The following is a 21,090-nucleotide window of genomic DNA, read 5'->3' on the forward strand; positions in this document are numbered from 1 at the left end:
CGCTCCTGAGCCATAGTTCTATTAGGTTTTTCTGTGGCTCGCCGAAGAATGTTCCTCACAGCGATCCAGCCTCTCGCCGGATCAACAGCGGTAATGCGCCGGGTGTTTGTTTCCAATGTTCCTCCTGCTAATGTAATAGCATTTCAGAGCCCCGAGGTTGAAGAGCAGAGTTTGTTTACACTGAAACCTCTGTCAGGTAGAGATATGATTTCCCCTCGGATGAAAAACATATTGACAAGATATGTCACTTTTCGTGAAGCCCGTTGGAAAAGCCTTTCATAACAATGTGCTGCTATTCAACAAATGGATTCCAAGTTTAATATCACATCATTTTTCGTTGGACAATAACAGATCACCTGTCAGTGCACTAGGTACACACACACCCACGCAGGCTACTCGTGGGGTACAAGCTTGTGTTGCCAGTCTCTCCTTCGAGTTTGGCAAACACAACGTGCCACGGATCCAAGTGCTTTTGGTTGGAAATAATAACAAAATGGACCCTGTAACAAAAGCAATTTTTTGGCAGCTGTTTTCTTTATTTTAGAAATCATGCAGCAAAGTGCTACTTTGCACTGCAGCGGCAGAAAAAAGGGGAGAGATTGCCGATAAGCCTTGTCAATGAGGTTTTAATTGGATGATTAAAAAACAAAATGCACGATGAATAAAAGTTAAACAATGTGTTAAACTAGAAACATGCAAAATACTAATTATTAACAGAGAAATCCAGATAATAACAAAACTACATCACTTTTCTGCTCTCTGCTGTGTAAAAATCACATCTTGGCAACTTGGGTATCATAGAAATCTCCCACTCCCAGCTGGATTTACCACTTTGATGGGTCATTCATGTGCACTCAACTCGTAATTATGATATTTCTGACAGCACTTGAATGCAGCATTACAGATATTATTAAGCTGCCAATTCCTACCATTTTTGAGTCTGTTGACAGCGGAGACACCCAAGTATATAATAGGCGACATGATGATGACAAGATGATGACAGGCTGACATAAAACACTAATTACAAGTTTAGAATCGGTTCTGCAGCCAATCTACAAACACGTTTTGGACGGAAAAATACAAGTGGGAGACAAGTGTGCATCCTACTGGTGTGTTTTTCCTATTTAGCGCCACCTCTCAGTGTTTTCCATCATTGCACCCGTCTATTCCCATTCACTTTATAGCAGATCCTCAGGTGCAGCAGACCATGAGCTTGTGGAAAGGGCCACGGAGCAGCCAGGGAATAAGCCACTACTCTGTGTGTGCACCACACACACACACACACACACACACACACACACACACACACACACACACAGGCACACACACAAACACGCATGCTGCAGATGCATATCTGGACCAACAGGGAATGGATGTTATTACGGTGGCTGCAGATGGAGAGCAGATACACAGGAGCCTGCTGGCCTGCTCAGGACATTCAATTTCAATCATTCTCTCTCTCTCCCTCTCTCTCTCTCTCTCTCTCTCTCAATCTGTCTCTCGCCGCACCACAAGCACAACATGTAGCAGAAAAAGGAACAACACACCAAAAACACCTAAGGTACGGACTAGAACCCTAACCCTGGCAGTGTTAGTGCCTTGCTCTACCTACTGAGGTACGGAGGATGTGTAGCGGCGCGAGAGAGAGCAGAACATGAGCCGCTAGTACTGCGGTTGCTATGGCAACCCCTCTCCATCGCCCGCTAACAAATCTGTTCATTAGACGTTCGTGCGGAGACGCTCAGGCCGGCAGCAGCACAAACAGGAAAGCAGCCGCCCTGCTATCCAATCTGCGTTTTACATAACGTTTTAATTTTCCAGCATTTAGGTGATGCACTTTATCCAGAGTGACTTCAGTACAGTGAGTGAGCAGGGGAAGGTCTTGGTGTTTTGCTCAAGAACACTTCAGACCTGTCACCTGCTGTGGTAGAGTCTTTCTGACCCCAAGAAAGGAGAGATGATGTGTTGGAAAACGATGACTGACAAGCCTAACTGGCAATCAAACTGCTGGGTGTTCACAATGTGGCCTTTTCCCCCCTCGCCTACACTTCCCATAATGCCATAGCAACTGATGCACTTCATGTAAAATGCTACCCTGAGGGCTGGAATTAGTAGCCAGGTCCTGCTTGTACCCCCGTCTAAGTGTTGTGTTTAATAGCAATAGCTCCCTCAGACGCTTGAGTGCTTCGGAGTGGAGATGCGGTGCGTGTGTGTGTGTGTTTTAGAGTGTATGAGTGTGTATGACTGTATGTGTGTGTGTGTGTGTGTCAGCATCACCTTGAGTGCCTGCTCTCTTTACCCAGGCAAGTCACGTCCTCAGCCAGACACAAACAAAACTAGAAACTCCAGCAACAGCCCCAGCTTGCCAGGGAGAAAGAGATAGGTAGAGAGAGAGAACGAGATCGAGAGAGCGAGAGAGAGAGAGAGAGAGTGAGAGAGAGAGAGCCAATAGGGAAAAGCAGGGGTGGGTTTCCGATTTACTGTCTGGCAGTTTTAGTCACTAACCTGATCCTGAAAGGCTGAAAAACAAGCTAAAGTTGTCAGGGTGTTGTCGTTCCTCTACCACGAATTCCAACTTACAGTAGATTCCCAACAGGCTGCTACATCTGACAAGGATTTCACAGGGAAACGACAAGGAAGGCTTTTTAAATTGGGTATCAAGAGAGGAGGAGGGGGGGGGACAGAGGGAGTGGGAAAGAGAGAGGGGACGAGAGGCAGGGGAGGATGGATGCAATGGGCGAGGGAGAGGAGGGGGGAGGAGAGAGAGGAGGCGAGTGGGAGAGGGATAGAGGAGGAAAAAGGGAAAGGAGAGAGAGGGAGAGGGGGATGATAGAGGGAGAGGGGAAGTGAGGGCAGGAGAGAGAGGAGGAGGAGGGAGAGGAGAGGTGAGGAAGACAGGTGGAATTGGGGAGAGGAGGGCAGGAGATGAGAGAAGATGAGGAGATGAGGGAGAGGAAGAGGAGGAATGTAAGGGAAAGCGGGAGAGGAGAAGACAGAAGGGGAAGATGGAGAGGGAGCGAAGGGAGGGAGGGAGGGAGAGAGGGGAGCGAAGGAGGAGGAATCGTGACTGCTGCCGAGTGAAACGGAGTGGATTTGAGCTGTGAATGTGTTACGGCGGATGGGACAGCTGTCTGGCTAATAGTCTACACAGAGATGCATGGATCATGTCTGCCGCGCCGACGACAGGGCAGACATAAGAAAAAAAAAAGAAGAAAAAAAAAAAGCAATCTACCATCAAAGTAAAACTGATGCGGTGCAGCGTGAGCTAAATGATGCACTCGGCACTCGGGGGTTGGGGGGGGGTTGTGGGTCCAGCCTTCGGGAATAAGCCTAGATAATCCTGAGGACTGCTGCTCTGGTCGATCCGGGTTTGGGGTGGGGGTTGGGGGGGTGGAGTGAAGATGGAGACCTCAGACTGGGACAGATGCGGGCTGGGTCTGCAGCCTGGATGAGGAAAGGGGATAGGGCTAAAGCACACTACGGTTAGACCAGCTGAAAAGCTGATAGGGATATCTTTGGTTTGAAGCTGCCGATATTCAATATCTCAGCCTTTAGACTATCATGGGACACTAGAACTCAAGTCACACTAGGTGGGTTAGCAGCTCCTTAAGGCAGAGTGAGGCAGGTTTCATTACAGGTTTTACAGACTGTTAAGTAAAATCCTCCCACACCACACTGGAATGATTTCTCTGTAAACTAATAATGATAAAAACATATTCACTAGCTGTGGTCAGGGAAACTTCATCATATTGGAAGACACTGACTGGCAAACATCTGATTTTTTATGAAAGTAATGAATGAAATATCTGCAAACCAATATATTAGTCTAACCCTCATGTATAGTCCACTGTCCATAGTATGTATTGCACTGTCCTCCTGTACAGTATGTGAAGTCCAAATTCCCTTCTCTTCCCCCTGAATGCAGTTTGATTTAACCTACCATAGTTTATCTAGTTTAGATAACCTATAACTTTACCCATTCTAAGACTTCATGCCTAATTTACATGTTGTGCACTCATCAACAAGCGCGCCCTCTGTCTTCTAGGGCTGGTCGGTGGGACCCCGGCAGGGAGCCGGTCTCTGGGGCTGAGGCTGAGGCTGAGGCTGAGGCTAGAATGCATGATGACGGCAGTGATGGTGTTTGACGGTGGAGGGATTTCCTCTGTCTGGGTCGGTGTCCGCAGCCATCTCTCACTTAATGCCCTCACCCGCACCCCCCCCACCCCCTTCATGAAACGGGCGCCGAAGTGTGATGGATACTCTGGATTAACTCTCGCCTTGGAGGATGACAATCCCTGTTTTTTTGGGGGGTTTTTTCTTTCATTTTGCCATATACACACACACACACCAACACACACAAATACACACTCGCGCATTGCTACCACACAAATCCCTCTGCCGGGACTGTTATACACACACACAGCTGATCCTGTGGCTATTTTCCCAGGCAATATTCTCTCTCTCCACAACACCGTGACAAACAACACCGCCTCTAATAGCCACATAATACCACCCTCATGGTCAAGGGCACAGCACACTGTCCTTTGTGTGTATATGTGTGTGGGTGTGTGTGTGAGAGAGAGAGAGTGAGAGAGAGAGTGAGAGATAGAGTGCGTAACAGAGCGTGTGTGTTCGTAAATGAGACAGAATGAGAGAGCGCGTGTGTGCGAGTTAGTGAGCTTTTGTGTGTAGATGCATGAGCTTGTGTGTGTGTGTGTGTGTGTGTGTGTGGACAGCTGCATGAATTAGGATTTGTGTGTGTGTGCGTGCGTTTGTGCCGCTGTGCGCTTGTGAGAGTCAAATGAAAGGCAGCGAGGATGAGATGAGTGCCCCCGCCGGCTTAAACAAACTCAACATCGAATCAAACGCGCATAAAAAAAACCCAAATACTTACGATCACAGACTAATCAAACAAACACATTGTCCGCGGATGCCGGCAACTCATATCATCAAAAAGTACCTTGTGTCGCCCCGTTCCCGCTGAACGATTTCCTCTCTCTACTCCACTCGCTCTTAAATAAATAAGCCCTCATATCTCCCTCCTCTCACACGGTCACTCTATATAGTCGCGGGAATATTGTAATGGCACCGAGGCTCTGGTCTTTGCACTCCTTAATTTGGTTGCTTGTAAGGTTTGGTGATCTGGGAATTGGAGCTTATTCTGCCGTCCCAAGAATTGTAAGTCGCTCTGGATAAAAGTGTCGGCCTAATGGCTAAAATGTAATCTGAAAACGGAATGCGTGCTTGATGTGTGAGCGTTTGACCGATTATACGCTCGGAGTGAAACCCCGGCGGAGGGAGCGTTCGATTGGACGCCTGCCAGTGCTGAACTCTTCTCTGCCCCGTCTGACCCGTTCCTGCCGTTGTATACAAAGACAGCGGTCCTGTTTGCCACGGTCCAGACGTTGTACGGCAGTGGTGAGTTCTGAAATGGGGGGGGGGGGGGCTGCTCCCTCGCTAAGCTTCTGTTGTAGCTCGGTGCGCCATTAATCTGCTTTTAATTAGATTAAAGCGTCTCTCGCAGAAACAGCAGAAAGCAGCGCTCCTCTGCCTCGAACGGGGCCAAACAAAGGCTCCGATTGGCGAATAAATCTCACCCCAGTTTTCCTCCTACTTCCCGCGACTAATTCTCGTCTTATAATTATCACTTTGCCCCAACCGCTCAGGTTCAGGCGGACAGGGGGGGCGAGTAACGCGGTTAATCACCTGATGAGCCCGATGTGGCGGGCAACAGTGGATTCTCAACACTTTTTTGGAATCCTACAGAGCCTCGTGGGAGTGGAGACGCTGACTGTGGAAGAGTTTTTTTGGGGGGGCAAGTTGTTGAAAGTTCAACAACTTGGGAAACTGCTGTCATAGTGGGAGGAAGTGGTATTAGAAGTAGCAGTAGAGGGAATTAGAGGCTCCCAGCAACACCGTGCCACACACAGGCAGATAAATGCTGCCATGCATCAACACACACACACATACACGCACACTAATGCATAGACCGACCACTTTATTCCACTAATGATGTGTAGAGCCACTCTCCATCAGATCTCCCAGGAATAGCATTATTATCCGAACCTCTTTGCATTTCTAACAAAACACAAGGTGGTTCCACTTAAATAAGCCCCTCTCTCGCCCCTCATTTTGGTTTTTTTTACTATTCCTCGCCTTATTATTACTCCTTTTCATCACTGCTTGTGTGAAGGCTCGCGGAAGTGTGTGTGCGTGGGTGTGAGGTGGGGTGGGGGGTAGGGGGTTGAAATGTCAGCAGCGAGCCGCTGGCAATTCGCATAATTGGTCCTTTTCCTCTGTTTTACTTTGTTTTGTGAGCGCCGACGAAGAGGGAACGTGATTGGCATGTGAGGAGTGGCAAGCACCAAGCGGGCACAGCGATGGGTGCCATCGGGTGGCATTCACCACAGCTGGCCTGACAGAGTGGGATTCATTTATGATCTTAGAGTCTCATCTATAGCTGGGTCTGCAGCTAGCTCTTAACATGCAGGCATATGCATATACTATCATCTACCCTGTAGGTTTCCCCGCATTCATTTTAGGAGTCTGGTATGGTCAATCTTAGCACACAGAAAGTGACAAATTAAAACATAAGAACAACATACAAGTGCTCCATCCAGAGAAAGCTGGACTCACTAACAATCTCCAATCACCAATCATCTCCACCCCTACCAGCCACTAAGGAGAACTTTAGATCCGGTCCAGTTTTCTGATGTTACTTCACATGATTTCTGGGTAATGAAGTCCTTCAAACTTTCAAAACTCAAACAATTATCTCCTGCTGCCTCTTGGGGGCGCCAAAGTGTGAAGTTGACTAGTGCAGCAGCCTGTTGGCATTAGAAAGATCTAAGTATTCCAGTTGTTTTTTTTCTCACTTAGCCCCGCCTCTCTATGTGTATATTCCTATATATCAACACATATGGCAGAAATAGAACATGAGTACAAAGCCAAGTAGTCCCTCCTATCCCTCAACACATCTCATAATATGCCGTCACCCACTAAACAGAGCTGGATAGAGTTCCCGCTGGACATCATGGTATCCACTACAGAAAGCCAGAGGGCTGCCCCTGTGTACATGAGGCTATTATGTGACATATGTTTGCTGTAGTGTTTGCATGCTGAGGGAAGTGTAACGACAGAGGCGGAGCGACGGTTAGCGGTGTGAGGTGCCAGACGGTCTGGATGCAACCTTGTGTGGTGTAGATGTTAGGTGTTGAGAGGGCAGGGACGCTAAGAGTGGGGAAGCGTGTGTGAATATGTGTGTGTGTGTGTACTTTGTATAATGTCCGTTCCCTTCTACGTGTGTGCGCGGTAGCAATCGCCATTTGGACTCTCACTTTCCTGTGAAATGTGACAGCAGGAGGAGAGGAAGAGGCGGTGGAGGAGCGAGAGTCGTGGCGGTCTAAAGGAGCGGTATGTGGATCCCGAATAAAAAACGGAGGTGATTCATCCTGGCGGTCGACGAGCCGGCTGCAGTCGGCGAGAAGTCAGCGAGGCCAGGAGTCGGCGTTCGCTATCCCGGTGTTAGATTCCACAGCAGTGGAAATGAAGGGAGAGGGCCTGCAGGAAACCGCTGCTTGGAATTTGGGATGGGGAGTGTTGCGGTAAATTATTCATTAACTTCGACTTTAACTCGGGGCATAATGTGGGCGCGGAACAGGCCAAAACTTTCCTTCCCATTTGAATTGTGCTACTTTGAGGTAGACTTGGCAGCAGCTAATGATGCAAAGATGCTTTATCTTGAAAAATGGATCCGCTTGAACATATTTACTCGCTGCAACAGGACGTCTGTCGTGCCTTTAGGGAGGACGACTGCTTTTTTCACCGCAGCTTCCAAGACACAGAGATATTGCAGCGAGGATAAGAAGAATCAGATTGTTGCCAGAGAGCCATTAAGTGATATATTTCTCCCCGATGTGCAGCGACAACAGCAGAGGCAAACAATGATCCTGTAGCTTGGTTTTCCTTAATTCAATTGCGCCTCTCACTTTTCAGACTTCAAGAGCCGAGATGCATCAGAGACAGAGATGACTCCGATAGCAAAACAGCCAGTGTTCATTACAACAAATAGAGAACTCCAGTGGGATGATATCAAACGGGGTTATACAATGCAATACATAACAGCTTGCGCTAGTGTTGTTTGTCAACGCTAAGACCTCTCTCCAAATTAAATGCTCGGCTTGCAAGACAAAGCAGTGAGACGCGGCACACAGTTGTCGTCTCGGTAAACGCCGCTATTTTCTCAATTGCTCGACGCGTGTTTGCTCGGCGGAGGGGAGCACATAAATCTCCCAGGAACGGAGAGAGCACTCGAGTGGCAGAGAGCAAGAGAAATGAGAGAGAGAGCGAGGGAGATAGATGGAGAGAGAGATAGAGAGCGAGAGGGCACGCGGGCGGAAGGCTTTTGTAACACGAGGCCTGCATTGCTTCATGAGATTCCCCCTAATGCCAGATATGACTAATTAGCACGACTTAATGCACTTTTGAGCAGTCAACCCCACTGGAAACGACAAACAACTTGACAAAGGGATTCATCACAGTGAGAATAAGCTCTGGCAGATGAAACAGCATTCAAGTAGAACGTTTCCAAGCTTTCTGGACAGAAACACAGCAATGGGAAGCTTGCTGGCCTAGATGTAGGTAGAAAGGTGACCAATAACAGAAAGGTTGCTGGTTGAATCCCTAGTAGGGTTTGACTGATATGGATAAGCATACTTCTGAGGAATCTGACCAAAAGGCCGCATGAGAATTAGACTGATATATCAACTTGGACTAGCTGCGGTGAGCGGAACCTTCATCATACCGAAGGTAAATATCGGATTGTTTGGCTGGAAAGACAGTGGCTTTGAGCAAGGCACTGAACCCGAAATTACTCCTGAGGTACTCCTGAGACATCACTGATAAAATGCACATTTGTAGTTGCAGGCACATGCACAAGAGGTACGTTCAAGTTACGCCGCTAAAAATGGCAAATAAAGTCATCTTAACCCTCCAGAATCAAACAGTTTCTTTAAGCTTGGCTATATCTAGAAAGCCCAAAGCCCGCCTTCTTCATCCGTCAAGGTCAAATCAGCTCTGTCTCAGCAAACATCGGGATCTGAGCATTTGTACCCATTTACTTTGGCTGCTGGAGCTCATTCAAAACACACCCACACACTCCGAGAGGATGTGAGGCGCTTTCACTTTGCTGCATCGTGACACCGCTCTGACAATACAGCCGAGAGACGAGCGTGAGGGGAGGAGATGGAAGGAGAAAGAGATGAAGGCTGCATAAAAGGTAAAGGCTAATTAATTTGAGGCACCTCGCTTCTCGCGGGACAGCCGGCGTCTGTTTCTGCATTCTCTCAACCTCCTCCTGAGGTTGGAGGGAACCTCAGCGAAGCGAAAAACCCCTCGTTTTACCAAAATGATTTCCCTCCACTCTCGGGAAGAAAAGGGGTCCAGATACGCGAGAGCGCGCGCTCACTCGTCGCACACATATACACTTACCAGTTCCTCACCTCAAACAAACTCTTTCCTTCTTCTCTCTCTCTCACTCCCTCTGTCCTCTGCCCCCCTCCTCCTTCGCTCACCTGACCTTTCTCCAATCAAAAGGTTTACGCTGTGGTTTCAATTAACTGCTGGGAGAGCGTTTCATCATCTCGGGGGCCGGCGCACTCACCGGCTCCTTAATGAAATGCCTCTTTTCACACTTCTTAATTACTTTTGTTCCAGCCCTCCCTCTCTCTTTCTCCAGCACTGTTCTGGGCGGCATGAATAATGCACCGCCCGTAACTTTGGACTTCTCTAATGATGTATTTGCCTGCAACAGGTCCCCTTTATAGTGCAACTACACAGACAAAATAGCTCACCTAATCAGTTAGGGCGGACAAAGTAGCCACATAATCAACTAGGCGGAAGAAGCAACCCAGCTAATCAACTGGCAAGGCAGGATCACTGACTGAGTGGAAAACTCAGCATCCATTTAGCAATTTAGTCAGCAGTGTCTTGGATATGATATGTTGGAAAAATGCATGTGTGCCTTCAAACTAGGGTCAGGCTTAGATATATCAGGCCAATACTGGCTTTTCATTAAAAACTGGATATCAGCCAGTCAGTGTCGTCCACCTCCAATATGATGGGGTTTCCTCCCTGACCACAGCTAGTCAATATGCTTTAATGATTATTATTTTTATGACGTCAACAGCTTCAAAGGAGCTGCTAACCCACCTAAAAAAATTCATTAGTCTGGCTTTCAATGGTTTTAGAATTTTAGTGTCATTATGGTCTAAATTCTGTTTCAGAGGCTTTTCCTCCCTGGCAAGAATTAAATTCTGGGGGAAACACTGAATCCTTATAGTTTTTTGGCATGAAAATGGTCAAATCTAAAGAGAATATCGGCACACAATATCAGCTTTTCGGCCGCGTCGATTCAATTCATCGGTACCGGCCTTCAAAAACCCCATATCGGTCAAACCCTACTTGTAATCAGGCGCACCAGAAAGACACATTAGGCCTTGAACTCTCTTTCCTTTTGTCTCCCTTTCTCGCTCTCTCTCTCTCTCTCTCTCTCTCTCACACACACACACGTACACACACAAACAAAAAGATTAATCATTGCCTACTGCGAGGTCTGGGCTGGTCCTGGCGATGACCTCTCTCTGTTTGACAACAGATCAGGGCTGGGATACACATGTAATCTCCCGTATCTCCCTTAGCCATCGCCGCCGAATGAGAGCCACCCTCTCACTGCAGATTCTCCACAGATGACCAATGGGAAGCGGGGGGGTGGGTGAGGGAGTGTGTGTGTGTGTGTGTGTGTGGGGCGGTGGGGGGCACGCTGAACCAACACAAACTTACATTTTCATAGGCAAACAAACAAGGCGGGTGACTTTTAGAGCCCCGCAGTCACCGGCGGTTTCACCTGTGACGTTTTTTTCCAAAGGGGAAAAGTGATAAATGCGCTTTAAAAAGTCTATGTGGGTTTTGCATTGGCGATTAAGCTCATTATCCATGCACCGCGCTGTCTCTGTTCGCTCTGTGTGTCGAGCTAATAAACGTCAAATATGATTTGTTTGTCTGCGCATAGGAAAGGCTGAGTGCTTTCCACAACGTTCGCACACACTCACACACACACAGACACACACTTAAACCGTGCATGACATTTAGGCCTATAACCATAATTGCTTTCTCTGGATTCCAAACTCCGAGGGATGTTGTTCCCACATTGTGTAACGTTGTAATCGCGCCACAATTGTAACCGCTATAGATTCACGGTCTCAGCTTGCTAGCTTGGCTTTTCCCCATTGAAACCCAGCGAGTGGAAAACATTAATTATCATCCCTCAAGCTCATCTGCTTTCCTTGACTTTAGGAGCACAAAAAAAAAAGGCAAAATCGGCTTATCTCAGAATTGCGCCGCAATTAATTGTGATCTAGCTCAATGAGAGCCCACTTTGCTGTGTTAATGTGGCTAATTAACAGTCAACCAGGAAGTGGTATTGACTTTGAGTGCCTGCCACTAGATGTTGATGAGGGTGCTGATGTGTAAATACCGCATAAGGGTGTGCTGCAAGTGCAATGCAAATTCCACAGACACCACCAGACAGATGGACAGCCTCACTCACTCACACACACATACACACCTTTCCACACATACATGTACAAGACGCACACACACACACACACACCCTCACACATACACGTCGATGCGGGTGCTGCATACAAATTTTGTTTTATGACTGTTGCAACCGCTTGTCACCGCTTTACCCCAGGCAAACAAAAATGAGGGAAAAAAGAGCACACACACACACATAGGCAGTCAGTCAATCACACACATTTCATTGCTATAACCAACTACAGAGTCTGGGGACGAAGCTCTCTTTGTGCTGTTCAAAGCTCCACATGGTGTATTTTTCGCTGTAATGAAGTTACCTTTGCCATTACTTTGATGCAATACACTAGCATAGAAGCACACAGCGGCTAAGCAGGGAAAGCATGCCAGTGGGATATGCAGAAATGAGGAAAGCAGCAAACAAGGTGAAATGAGGAGAAAAGAGGAGGACTCAGTTTACCTCCTCATTCCTCTCTGAATGTGGGCGATATGCTCTTTGGAGTTTATGTCTCTGTTAAGTTGAAGGTGAAATTGCCATATTCTAGTGGTGTATTTTCCCCATAGCGGTGCATACAGCTCCTCAATATCACAACTATACACTTCCTATACATCTTCAGTGTCCCATGACCTCTCCATGTTATCACCATCACTTCCTCATTTTCCTAGTTAAGCTACATTAAGTTCAGTCCAGTGGGGTTATTTCAGCACAACCTCGACTGCATCAGAGCCAAAGATTTTGCACAAAAAACCATTACATTTTCCATTTTTACCTCAGTCTCAATATGAAGAGTCTAAAACTAGTGAATCAGTCACAGTGATTGCGCCCCGCTGATGAAACAGGGAATCGATCCAGCTTTGTGCACAGCTGAACTGCATTGTATTCTACGTCGTAATGCTACAAAACTGATCCAAGGTTACAGTTGAGACACAAAAGCTGCATTGTGGCCTATGAGACAGTAGGCACAGCGGTCACCAATGATTTATAGCGCAGTACAATGCAATGGACCGGATGGCTGTACGTACAATGGATGTCCTTCAGCTGCAAACTTGATAGATCTCAGAATAGGATAAAATGCCGCTATTCGTTTCCTTTTGTATCCCAGCACATCGTTCCACTGTCTCAACATCAATTGCTAGCTTTAAAAATGCTTGAAAGCCACAGAGTTGACAAAGCGCCATTAGTCGACTGTCACAGTGGGGACACAAACAAAGCTACATTACAAGCCCGAGTCCTTTTGTCAGATGCCTACCAAGCATTTGTTGTCCGCCACGTCTGACCTAGCTCCAATCAAACAAATCACACTGATCTCTTCACTGGCGCGTCCGTCAAAGGTCTGACTCGTTTCTGGCGGAGGAAATTTCCCCCTCCGTGTCCCGTGGGACGACATCTGATGAGGCGAGTCATCTACGGTCTCAGTTTTCTTTGGGATACTCTCGGAAACAGTAATGGGGGGGTGTTTCGCTTGACAGACGGGGGCCTACCTTTCGACGGCTCCGTGCGCTTGGGCAGATCCAGCGTGTCGTAGTTTTTGTCGTTCTCACCGTTTTTTCTGCCTGGGTAGAGGAGAGAGGCGGGAAGACAATGTCAGTCACACCGAGACAACTGGAGCTCAACTGACAGTGTGCTGGACAGTAGGGTTAGACCGATCTGGGAAGATATCTTTCAATTTGACCATTTTCATACCAAAACGTCTAAGGATTCTAAGGTGGATTTTTTTTGTGGGTTAGCAGCTCCTTAAGGCAGGGTGAGGCAGGTTTTACAGACTGACACCCCTGAAGCTGTTGAGTAAGAAAAGGGAGGAACCTCCATCATATTGGAGGTAGACGACACTGAATGGCCAATATCTGATTTTTAATTAAAAGGCCAATATAGGTCCAAGATATTGGCAAACTGATACATCGGTCTAACCCTACTCAAGACCATTGCAAGATCATCACATCACACACATACACACACACACACACACACATGAGGAAGCATGAAGGTTCACATATACACACAGTACAGAGGACTAAAAGCACAAGACAGTCAAACACACATACATTCCACAATGGGAATGCTACTGTGTTGGCTATCAGACAAGAGTATGTTCATATAAACATATAAACCAAAAGATATATGAGTACAAGACCACACACACACATATTTACTCACTATTACACACCAGCTCTATGTAGTCTCTTTCCACATACACACACATATACACTTTTCCAATGTAACAGCAGTGCTTCCTGAGCTGGCAAACACTTTGAATAATGCAGTGGAAGGGGGAAATGGAGTGGGGTGGGGGGACTACAGGGCCAACTGGCTAATGGTCATCTCTCATGCACATGGACATGCCCATGGGACAGTGTAGAGAGACAGACGGGCGGATTCCTCAGCTAGACGCTTGGATGGAACTCAAATGTACAATCATGGAGGAGGGGGGGGGGGTTATGAAGAGCTCCCTCTGGGCTGAACTCCTACTTCCCTTCAGGAAACAAGCTTACACATTTATGGTGCCTAAGGGTTAGACAATATATCGATTTGCTGATATATGGGGATGACATTGGCTTTTTATTTAAATCAGGATATCAGCCAATCACTGTTGTCCACCTCTGGTATGATGCCCTTACAACAAAGGGGAAAATACACACATGAATTCAAAACACATGTGCTTTTTGGACACATGTTGGTTTTGCATGAGAAATACATTTTTCTCACATTAAGCAAACATGTGACTACATGCAAGTGACAACATGTGAAAAAATTAACATCTGAAATTGTCGGAAAACAACATAAAAAAAAAACGTGAAAACCAATGTGTCCAGATATCACATGTGCTTTGAATTCACGTGTATTTTCACATGGGACTTTTTTCATAAGGGTGGATATGATGAAGTTTGTTTGCTTACATATTTATTGTATTATCGATCAATATTACACTAGTTGTCATCTGGATCTTCTAATCTTTTGATCTGTATGCATGAAGTATGCATGAATATATTATTATTATTATTATTATTATTATTATTATTATTAAGGGTTTCAATGGAGAGCTTTAGTGTTCCACTGTCTAAATGCTGTTTCAGAGGCTTTTCCAAGAATTCTGGGGGAAACACTGAACACTTGTAATTTTTTGGCATGAAAACTGTCAAATTTTAAAGATACTGAATAGCAGCACAAAATATTGGCTATTGGCAGCCTCAATATAAAATAACTATAACAGTATCAACTTTCAAAAACCCATATTAGTCTAATCCTAGCCTAAATACACACACACTAACAGGGTCTACAGTAGAGCTTGAAAATACTGTTAGTAGCAATTCATCATTAGTGGTTAAGAGTAGTCTGGTTTAGCCTGACAGACACTGATGGACTTACCTGTTTCACCAAGCGCTCCCTTTACCTTTCCCCTATCTGAATGGGCTAAGGGACAACTACTACTAACAAACTAGGAAGACTGGGAGGGGTGGAGTCTATAATACTCAGTGCTACGGTAGGTATGGTGAAGGAGTGTATATGGAATGAGTGAAAAAAAAAAAAACAATTTCCAAAGTCCTTGGAACTTTCTCAGGTTTTTGGAGGACACCCAAAACTACTTCTAACTATATTCTACAGCCAGGGGGAAGGAGGAGGAGGAGGAAGGAGGAAGGGGAGGAGGAGAGGGGCGGGGTGGGGGGTGGGGGCAGGGTGGGGGTGTGAAGTGAGAGACAGAGGAGGGAGGGAGAGAGAGAGAAACACTCACCTTGATTAAACCATTCCTCTATAGTTAGCCAAGGAAGCAGCAGCAATGCCAAAAAACACAAAAGCAGGGAGAAGAGAGAAGAGTCATGGTGAAAAAGGTGTGCGTGTGTGTGTGTGTGTGTGTGTGTGTGTGTGTGTGTGCGTGTGTGTGCGTGTGCGGATTAAGAAGCTGACAGACTTATACATGTGAACAGTTTAAAAAAAAAAAGGACTCATCTTTTTTACAGAATAGGAAATGGGAAAGAAGAAGAGACAATTCAACAAAAGAGAAAAAGGGAAAAGGGTGAAAGAGAAAAGGGAAAGGGAAGGAGAGGAGATGAAAGAGAGTTAGAGAAAGAAACAAAAGCGTTTAGGACAAAAAGAGGCAAGATAGGAAGCCATTAGCAGTCCATAGGTGTTCTTTGGGAAGCATGTTCAAAGAGCTGGCATCAGTGGGATGGCTTTATTAGAGAGGGAGAGGGAGAGGGAGAGAGAGAGAGAGAGAGAGAGAGAGAGAGAGAGAGAGAGAGAGAGAAAATGAATCGAGAGAAAGAGCAAAAAATCTAGAAAAAGCATGAAAGAAAGATAGCACAAAAGAAAGAAAGTGAGAAAGAAAGCAAGAAAGCAAGAAAGAAAGACAGACATAAAGAAAGAAAGGAATTGGCCCTACACTGTTACGAGTTATTCCCACTCTGCAAAGTCAGACAGAGGAGGACAGAGGACAGGATGGAGTCACAGTGAAACATACAGAATAACAGGACATGCCGCTAGCGTTTGTACTATATAAATGCTTCATTAAAAACACGGCGTGGGAAGAATAGAAATGTGCTTAGAGAGATGAAAATAATAGCCAAGAATCAGACACGTTCATTAGCTAAAACAAAGCTTGAGCCCCGCAGCGTGTGTTGATCATAATGGTATATTTTATACCGACGGTGGCATCAAACTGGGGGGCAAACTTAGCCTACTTAAGGTAACAAATGACTTGGGAGACTAAGTGTATTGCCAATTCAGTGTTGCTTAACTACCTGCCGCCATGCTCTTTCATAGGGGCGTTTAATGTTTTTAAACCTGGGCATCCTCCCTTCAGAGTATACCTTCAGGGCCTGCAACAGCTAAACACGTCTCATTACTCAATGAGCGTGTGTGCGAAACCATTCATGTGGGTAATTGGTTTCTCTATAAATCTGTATAGCCTACATATAAGCTTCTGTGCTGTCCCGAACCCTGAACCGACGGGATTCGCCGACGGGTCGTTACAGGTCAAGGGTCGCTGGCTGGTGGGTCACACCTCATTGGCTGACTGATTAATGGCGGCCATTATAGTTGTACGGTGGAGAGATAACGGTGTCGTTTAGCTAATAGCCTGGGAGGCTGCTGATTAAGAGATTGCTAACAACACATACAAATGGCACATCTGTTTAGGAGAGCCAATAAAGACTCTGCAGTTGTGTCAGAAAACCTCCTGACAACCGCAGATGGCGCCATCATGGAAGTCCATTACAGAACTGGCTGTGCGCAAATAAAGTCTAAATACACATCCTGGACAGAAAAAGAGAGATACCTGAAAAAGATACAAGTCATGGGTGTGGATCCATATAGTCTCACCATGGCTAAAAGTGAATGGTCTGATCCACATTTAGGTTACTATAACACAGTGCTGTCTTTAACAACTGCTCCAAAGCACTCCGAGCTGTAGCTTGAGACTTGTTTAGGTTAACTTTGTTAATGTAAAAACAGTTGTTTTTTGGCTTTGTCAACAAGTTAACTCATGTTAATGCTAATATGCAACTACTAGCCATGTAATGTTAAGTATTGTGCCAATCAGATGTGTTAACAACAAGATAGTGATAGCTGACCACATACTCTGATTAGCTCGCTAACCAACAAGCTGACATTATCTACACACAAAATTGATCATATGTATCAGTAACAAGAAGTCAGTTTCTGGTCAAAAAACAGCACAGAAGTTAACCATGACAGACTACAGGTACCGAGTAAATATTCACAAATTGAAGAGGTAAGATATATGTGGAATGTCTGGCATCTCTGTAGTCAAATTGTTTCAATAAATGATCTGGTCTCTAACCTTCAATTCATTTCAGTTTCTACAGGTTTCATGGAAACAAAAGGTGTAAACAGTAATAATCAGGTGTATGAAACACTACATGCAGCCTCTACCATTCATTTGTCCAAAACGCTATATATCCATTTGGGAAAAAAACATCATTACCTGAAGATTATCATTCAATATCCCTACACTGCAAGGGATCCAGACTTTAAAAGTGCTATAATTTGTTGCCTATTATCCCTTCACTCATTTTGTAAGAGCAGGTGTTAATGTTTTATTCAAATGGAAGAAATCTCATTGTGGAACGAAACTCCTCCAATTTAAGATTCAGAGTAGTGGTGGTCATTTATTTGTCATCCTTCTCCCTCTTCCCCCCTCCTCACCTTTGGCCTTCTTGCCTCCGAAGCAGCCGGCGTCGTCCTTCTTCTTCCTCTGCGGTCCCGCTGAACCCGGGGCCTGCAGCGTCGACGGGTCCTGGAACTTCTCGGCCCCCGGCACCTCTTTGTGGACGTGGTAGGACAGGTTCCTCATGATACAAACGCAGTTCTCCACCGACTAGAGACAAAAGGGAGAGGCAGGGAGGATGTCATCCAGATGAATATATGGTATTTTGAATTACGGGTTAGTACTACAAGTTAGATTGGTGCCAGTGATGAATTAGTGTTTCAGTGTGTAGACATTGTGTTGTCCTACCTTGTTGTCCATGTCTTTCTTCCCTACAGCCGATTGGAGGGCGTGGAGCAGGGCGTCCACCAATCCCTCGCACTCCCTCAGTCTGCGCCGGGCCTCTGCCCCGTCTGAGCTCACATTTCTGGGGGAAAAAAGTTAGACACGCACGCTGTCAGTAACCATGAGAGAGGCGTATAATACAACAGAGAATCAAGCAGGTATAACTACAATGTTGACAGTGTGCAGCTGCTCTGAACTAGTTGTGAAACCTGCAGGATGTAGAATGAGTGTCAGCTCCACTTTCACGGCTGCACCGGTAGACTCGCCTTCTGAGGATTCGCAGCACAGCTCTGTTGCAACACGAGCCGTGGTTTGTGCAACTGTAGGTGACTACTGAGTTTTAAAAAAAAGAATCTTTACCCTACTTTTAACGCTGATTTGTTGACAAGGTGAGGCAAGAAACTAATCTTAGCAGTGCTGATACAGTGTTTGAGAGCAGGTGGAGAAGAGGAGATCAGAGTTTTTTTTATTTAAACTGATGACTGGGTGTCTAAAGTGTTAAGGGCTAAAGTGTTTACCATCTACTACGATTCAATCAATATGGTTATTTGGAGGCTGATACTTTTGGATTGAAGCCACCTTTATGGGTATTTGGAGGCTGATACGGATTTTTCTGGACTGAAGCCACCAGTAGTCAATATTTTGTGGTGATATTCAATACCTTTAATTTTGAATGTTTTCATTTCATGATATTACTACTACTATTACTACTACTACTACTACTACTAGGAAGAAGACGAAGAAGAAGAAGCAGAAGAAGAAGAAGAAGAAAAAGAAGAAGAAGCAGCAGAAGAAGAAGAAGATATTTGTGCATAACTGTGTTGAATCTGATCCAGATGTTACATTAGAATAAACTCAGGATAAAGGCTTCCCATAGAAAACTAGTGTCATATTGATTGATTATACAATCAACATGTAATTCTACAAACTGCATCACATTCATCACACTGGAGGCGGACAACACTGACTTGCATCAGCTAGACATCTGACTAACCCAACCATGTGATTTTGCGGGTTCGCATGTGACCCCGTGCCCTTTATCTTCCCCGTCTGCCTCAAATGTACAACGCAATAAAGCCAAACTGCCTCAGAAATAATCTAAAGAAAATGATGAATATAAATTTCAGTCGCGGCACAAAGGGAAATGCCATCCCTGTTACATCAGCCAGCGCCCTGAGCACAGTTCCTAAGCGCGGCGGCAGAGCTGGTGCAGTCTTAGCGCGCCTGTCTGACAGACTGTGAGAGGCAGGGCTTTAAAAGAGGGTTAAGGGAAAGCTGGGGCTCCCCGCTCCTCACCGGGGACTTCATTTATGAGGGCTTCCAACCCACATAATCCCATTAGCCGACCCCCAGCTAGTCCTGAGGAAGAGTGGCAGCCTTGTGGAGGTGCTTTAGAGAGTGCTTTACAGTCTGCGTGGATTGAAACATATATCACATCCACCATAGCTGCACATATGTACAGTTTTAGCTCAACATATAGGCAGCACATTAATGGATTGCTGTCTCTAATTACATGACAGCACACATTTTTTAGCATGTATGGAGCCGGTGGGAATTGAACCCCAAACCCTGGCAGTGTTAGCGCCTTGCTCTATTGATCCACACAGGGAATCGAACCCCTAACCCTGGCAGTGTTAGCGCCTTGCTCTATTGATCTACACAGGGAATCAAACCTCTAACCCCGGCACAAGCTCCACACATACACCGCACACACATATTGTAAACATCTACTCCATTCGTCTTAGGTAGCGGGCGCAGGACCGAGCAGCCATTACGCACTCTCCGCTAATTAAAACTAATCTTCGGTAGAGACCAGGCGGACAGCTCCAGCCATCTGGACCCGACGCTCCCTCTCATAAACCCCGCTCATCTGTCTTTGGCCGGCAGAAAATGGCCGCCGCCTCCCCTGTAAACGGATCCGGAGGAGCGGCCGCCTCGGATTTATTTGACAGGCGTGCGCTCAGAGGCAGACAGACAGAGGGGTTTTATTGTCAGCCGTTTCATTTCCGAGAGTCTTTCGTAGGAGCGGTTGTCGCCGTGGACGGTTTATGGTCGGTGCATCTGTCAGCGGGGGACACAGTGGGAAGGTGCTGTTGTCTCTGGATGGATTATCTGGTGTTGTGATGTTTACTAGTCTGGGATGTAGGTACACACGCTTGTCCCTCACCTCGTTGACTATGTTGACTTTTAAGTTTGTCTTTCTCTGCCGTCGAAATGAATAACTTTCTAATCCAAACAGGCATCAAGAGTTTAAGTAAATTGCAGCTGGATGGCCTGTCTGCATCTAGAGCTTATCAGGTCCAGACGACGATAACTAAACAAGTTACTCTGACAACAACGAGAAGGTCTGGCGACGGTAGGACCAGAAGGCTTTTGGGAACAAGCAGTGCACGTTGAATTTATAAAACCCTGGTCCCTTATCTGTAGATGAGTTGTTTACTTCCACAAATCGTGACACAATCTCATAATCCACAGATCTTGGATGGGAAGAGGTACGGTCTAGGATATCCATGTGTTTAAAACAAGCAAGAGGCAATCTGTGTCATTTGTTGGATTTGTCCGTTCAGGTTTGTGTAAAAGCACCAGAACTGGTATAGTACAAATCAGGCAAATTTAATGATATTGTGTAAAAATACAATGAAACTGCAATTTTAAGAGAATCAACGACATGTCCATTTTCTTATGTATGACAGTCAAATAGAAGTTTAAGAAATACAGTTCCCCTTGACTTTTATTATCAAACTAAGAACACAGTATTTTTCAAATGAGTCCGGAGCTCTGTCAGAAATGTTCTTTTAGAGCAATCTAAATTGTTGATGTTCATTCTTCAGTCTCTTCCACACTGACAAAGAGCTATGCTCTTCAGTGCTGCTTTTAAGCTCTTGCAGTGCCCCAGATGTCCTTTCTTTCTAGTAATGACAGAAAGAAAAATAGCCACCACAGCTGATCACTACCATTTTTGTGATGGCTCCAATTCCGAAAATGCTCAGGG

The 21,090-nt window shown here is 45.8% G+C and overlaps 1 protein-coding gene across 1 annotated transcript in view; it reads right to left on the reverse strand.

Annotated features, from left to right (window-relative positions):
* arvcfb (ARVCF delta catenin family member b) overlaps window positions 1-21,090 on the reverse strand; it is a 70,183-nt gene that overhangs the window by 14,841 nt on the left and 34,252 nt on the right. The window contains exons 5-7 of the mRNA XM_071525666.1: window positions 18,063-18,180; window positions 17,753-17,924; window positions 13,075-13,146 (exon numbers count right to left, since the gene is read on the reverse strand). Of these exons, the coding sequence (XP_071381767.1) occupies window positions 13,075-13,146; window positions 17,753-17,924; window positions 18,063-18,180 (362 nt within the window). The remainder of the gene's footprint in view (window positions 1-13,074; window positions 13,147-17,752; window positions 17,925-18,062; window positions 18,181-21,090) is intronic.

This window comes from Centroberyx affinis, unplaced genomic scaffold (genome assembly GCF_046629955.1).
Source record: "Centroberyx affinis isolate AG114_WGS23_722 - 3 ecotype Tasmania unplaced genomic scaffold, CSIRO-AGI_Caff_v1 ptg001323l_1, whole genome shotgun sequence".
In the NCBI taxonomy this organism is placed as follows: domain Eukaryota; kingdom Metazoa; phylum Chordata; class Actinopteri; order Beryciformes; family Berycidae; genus Centroberyx; species Centroberyx affinis.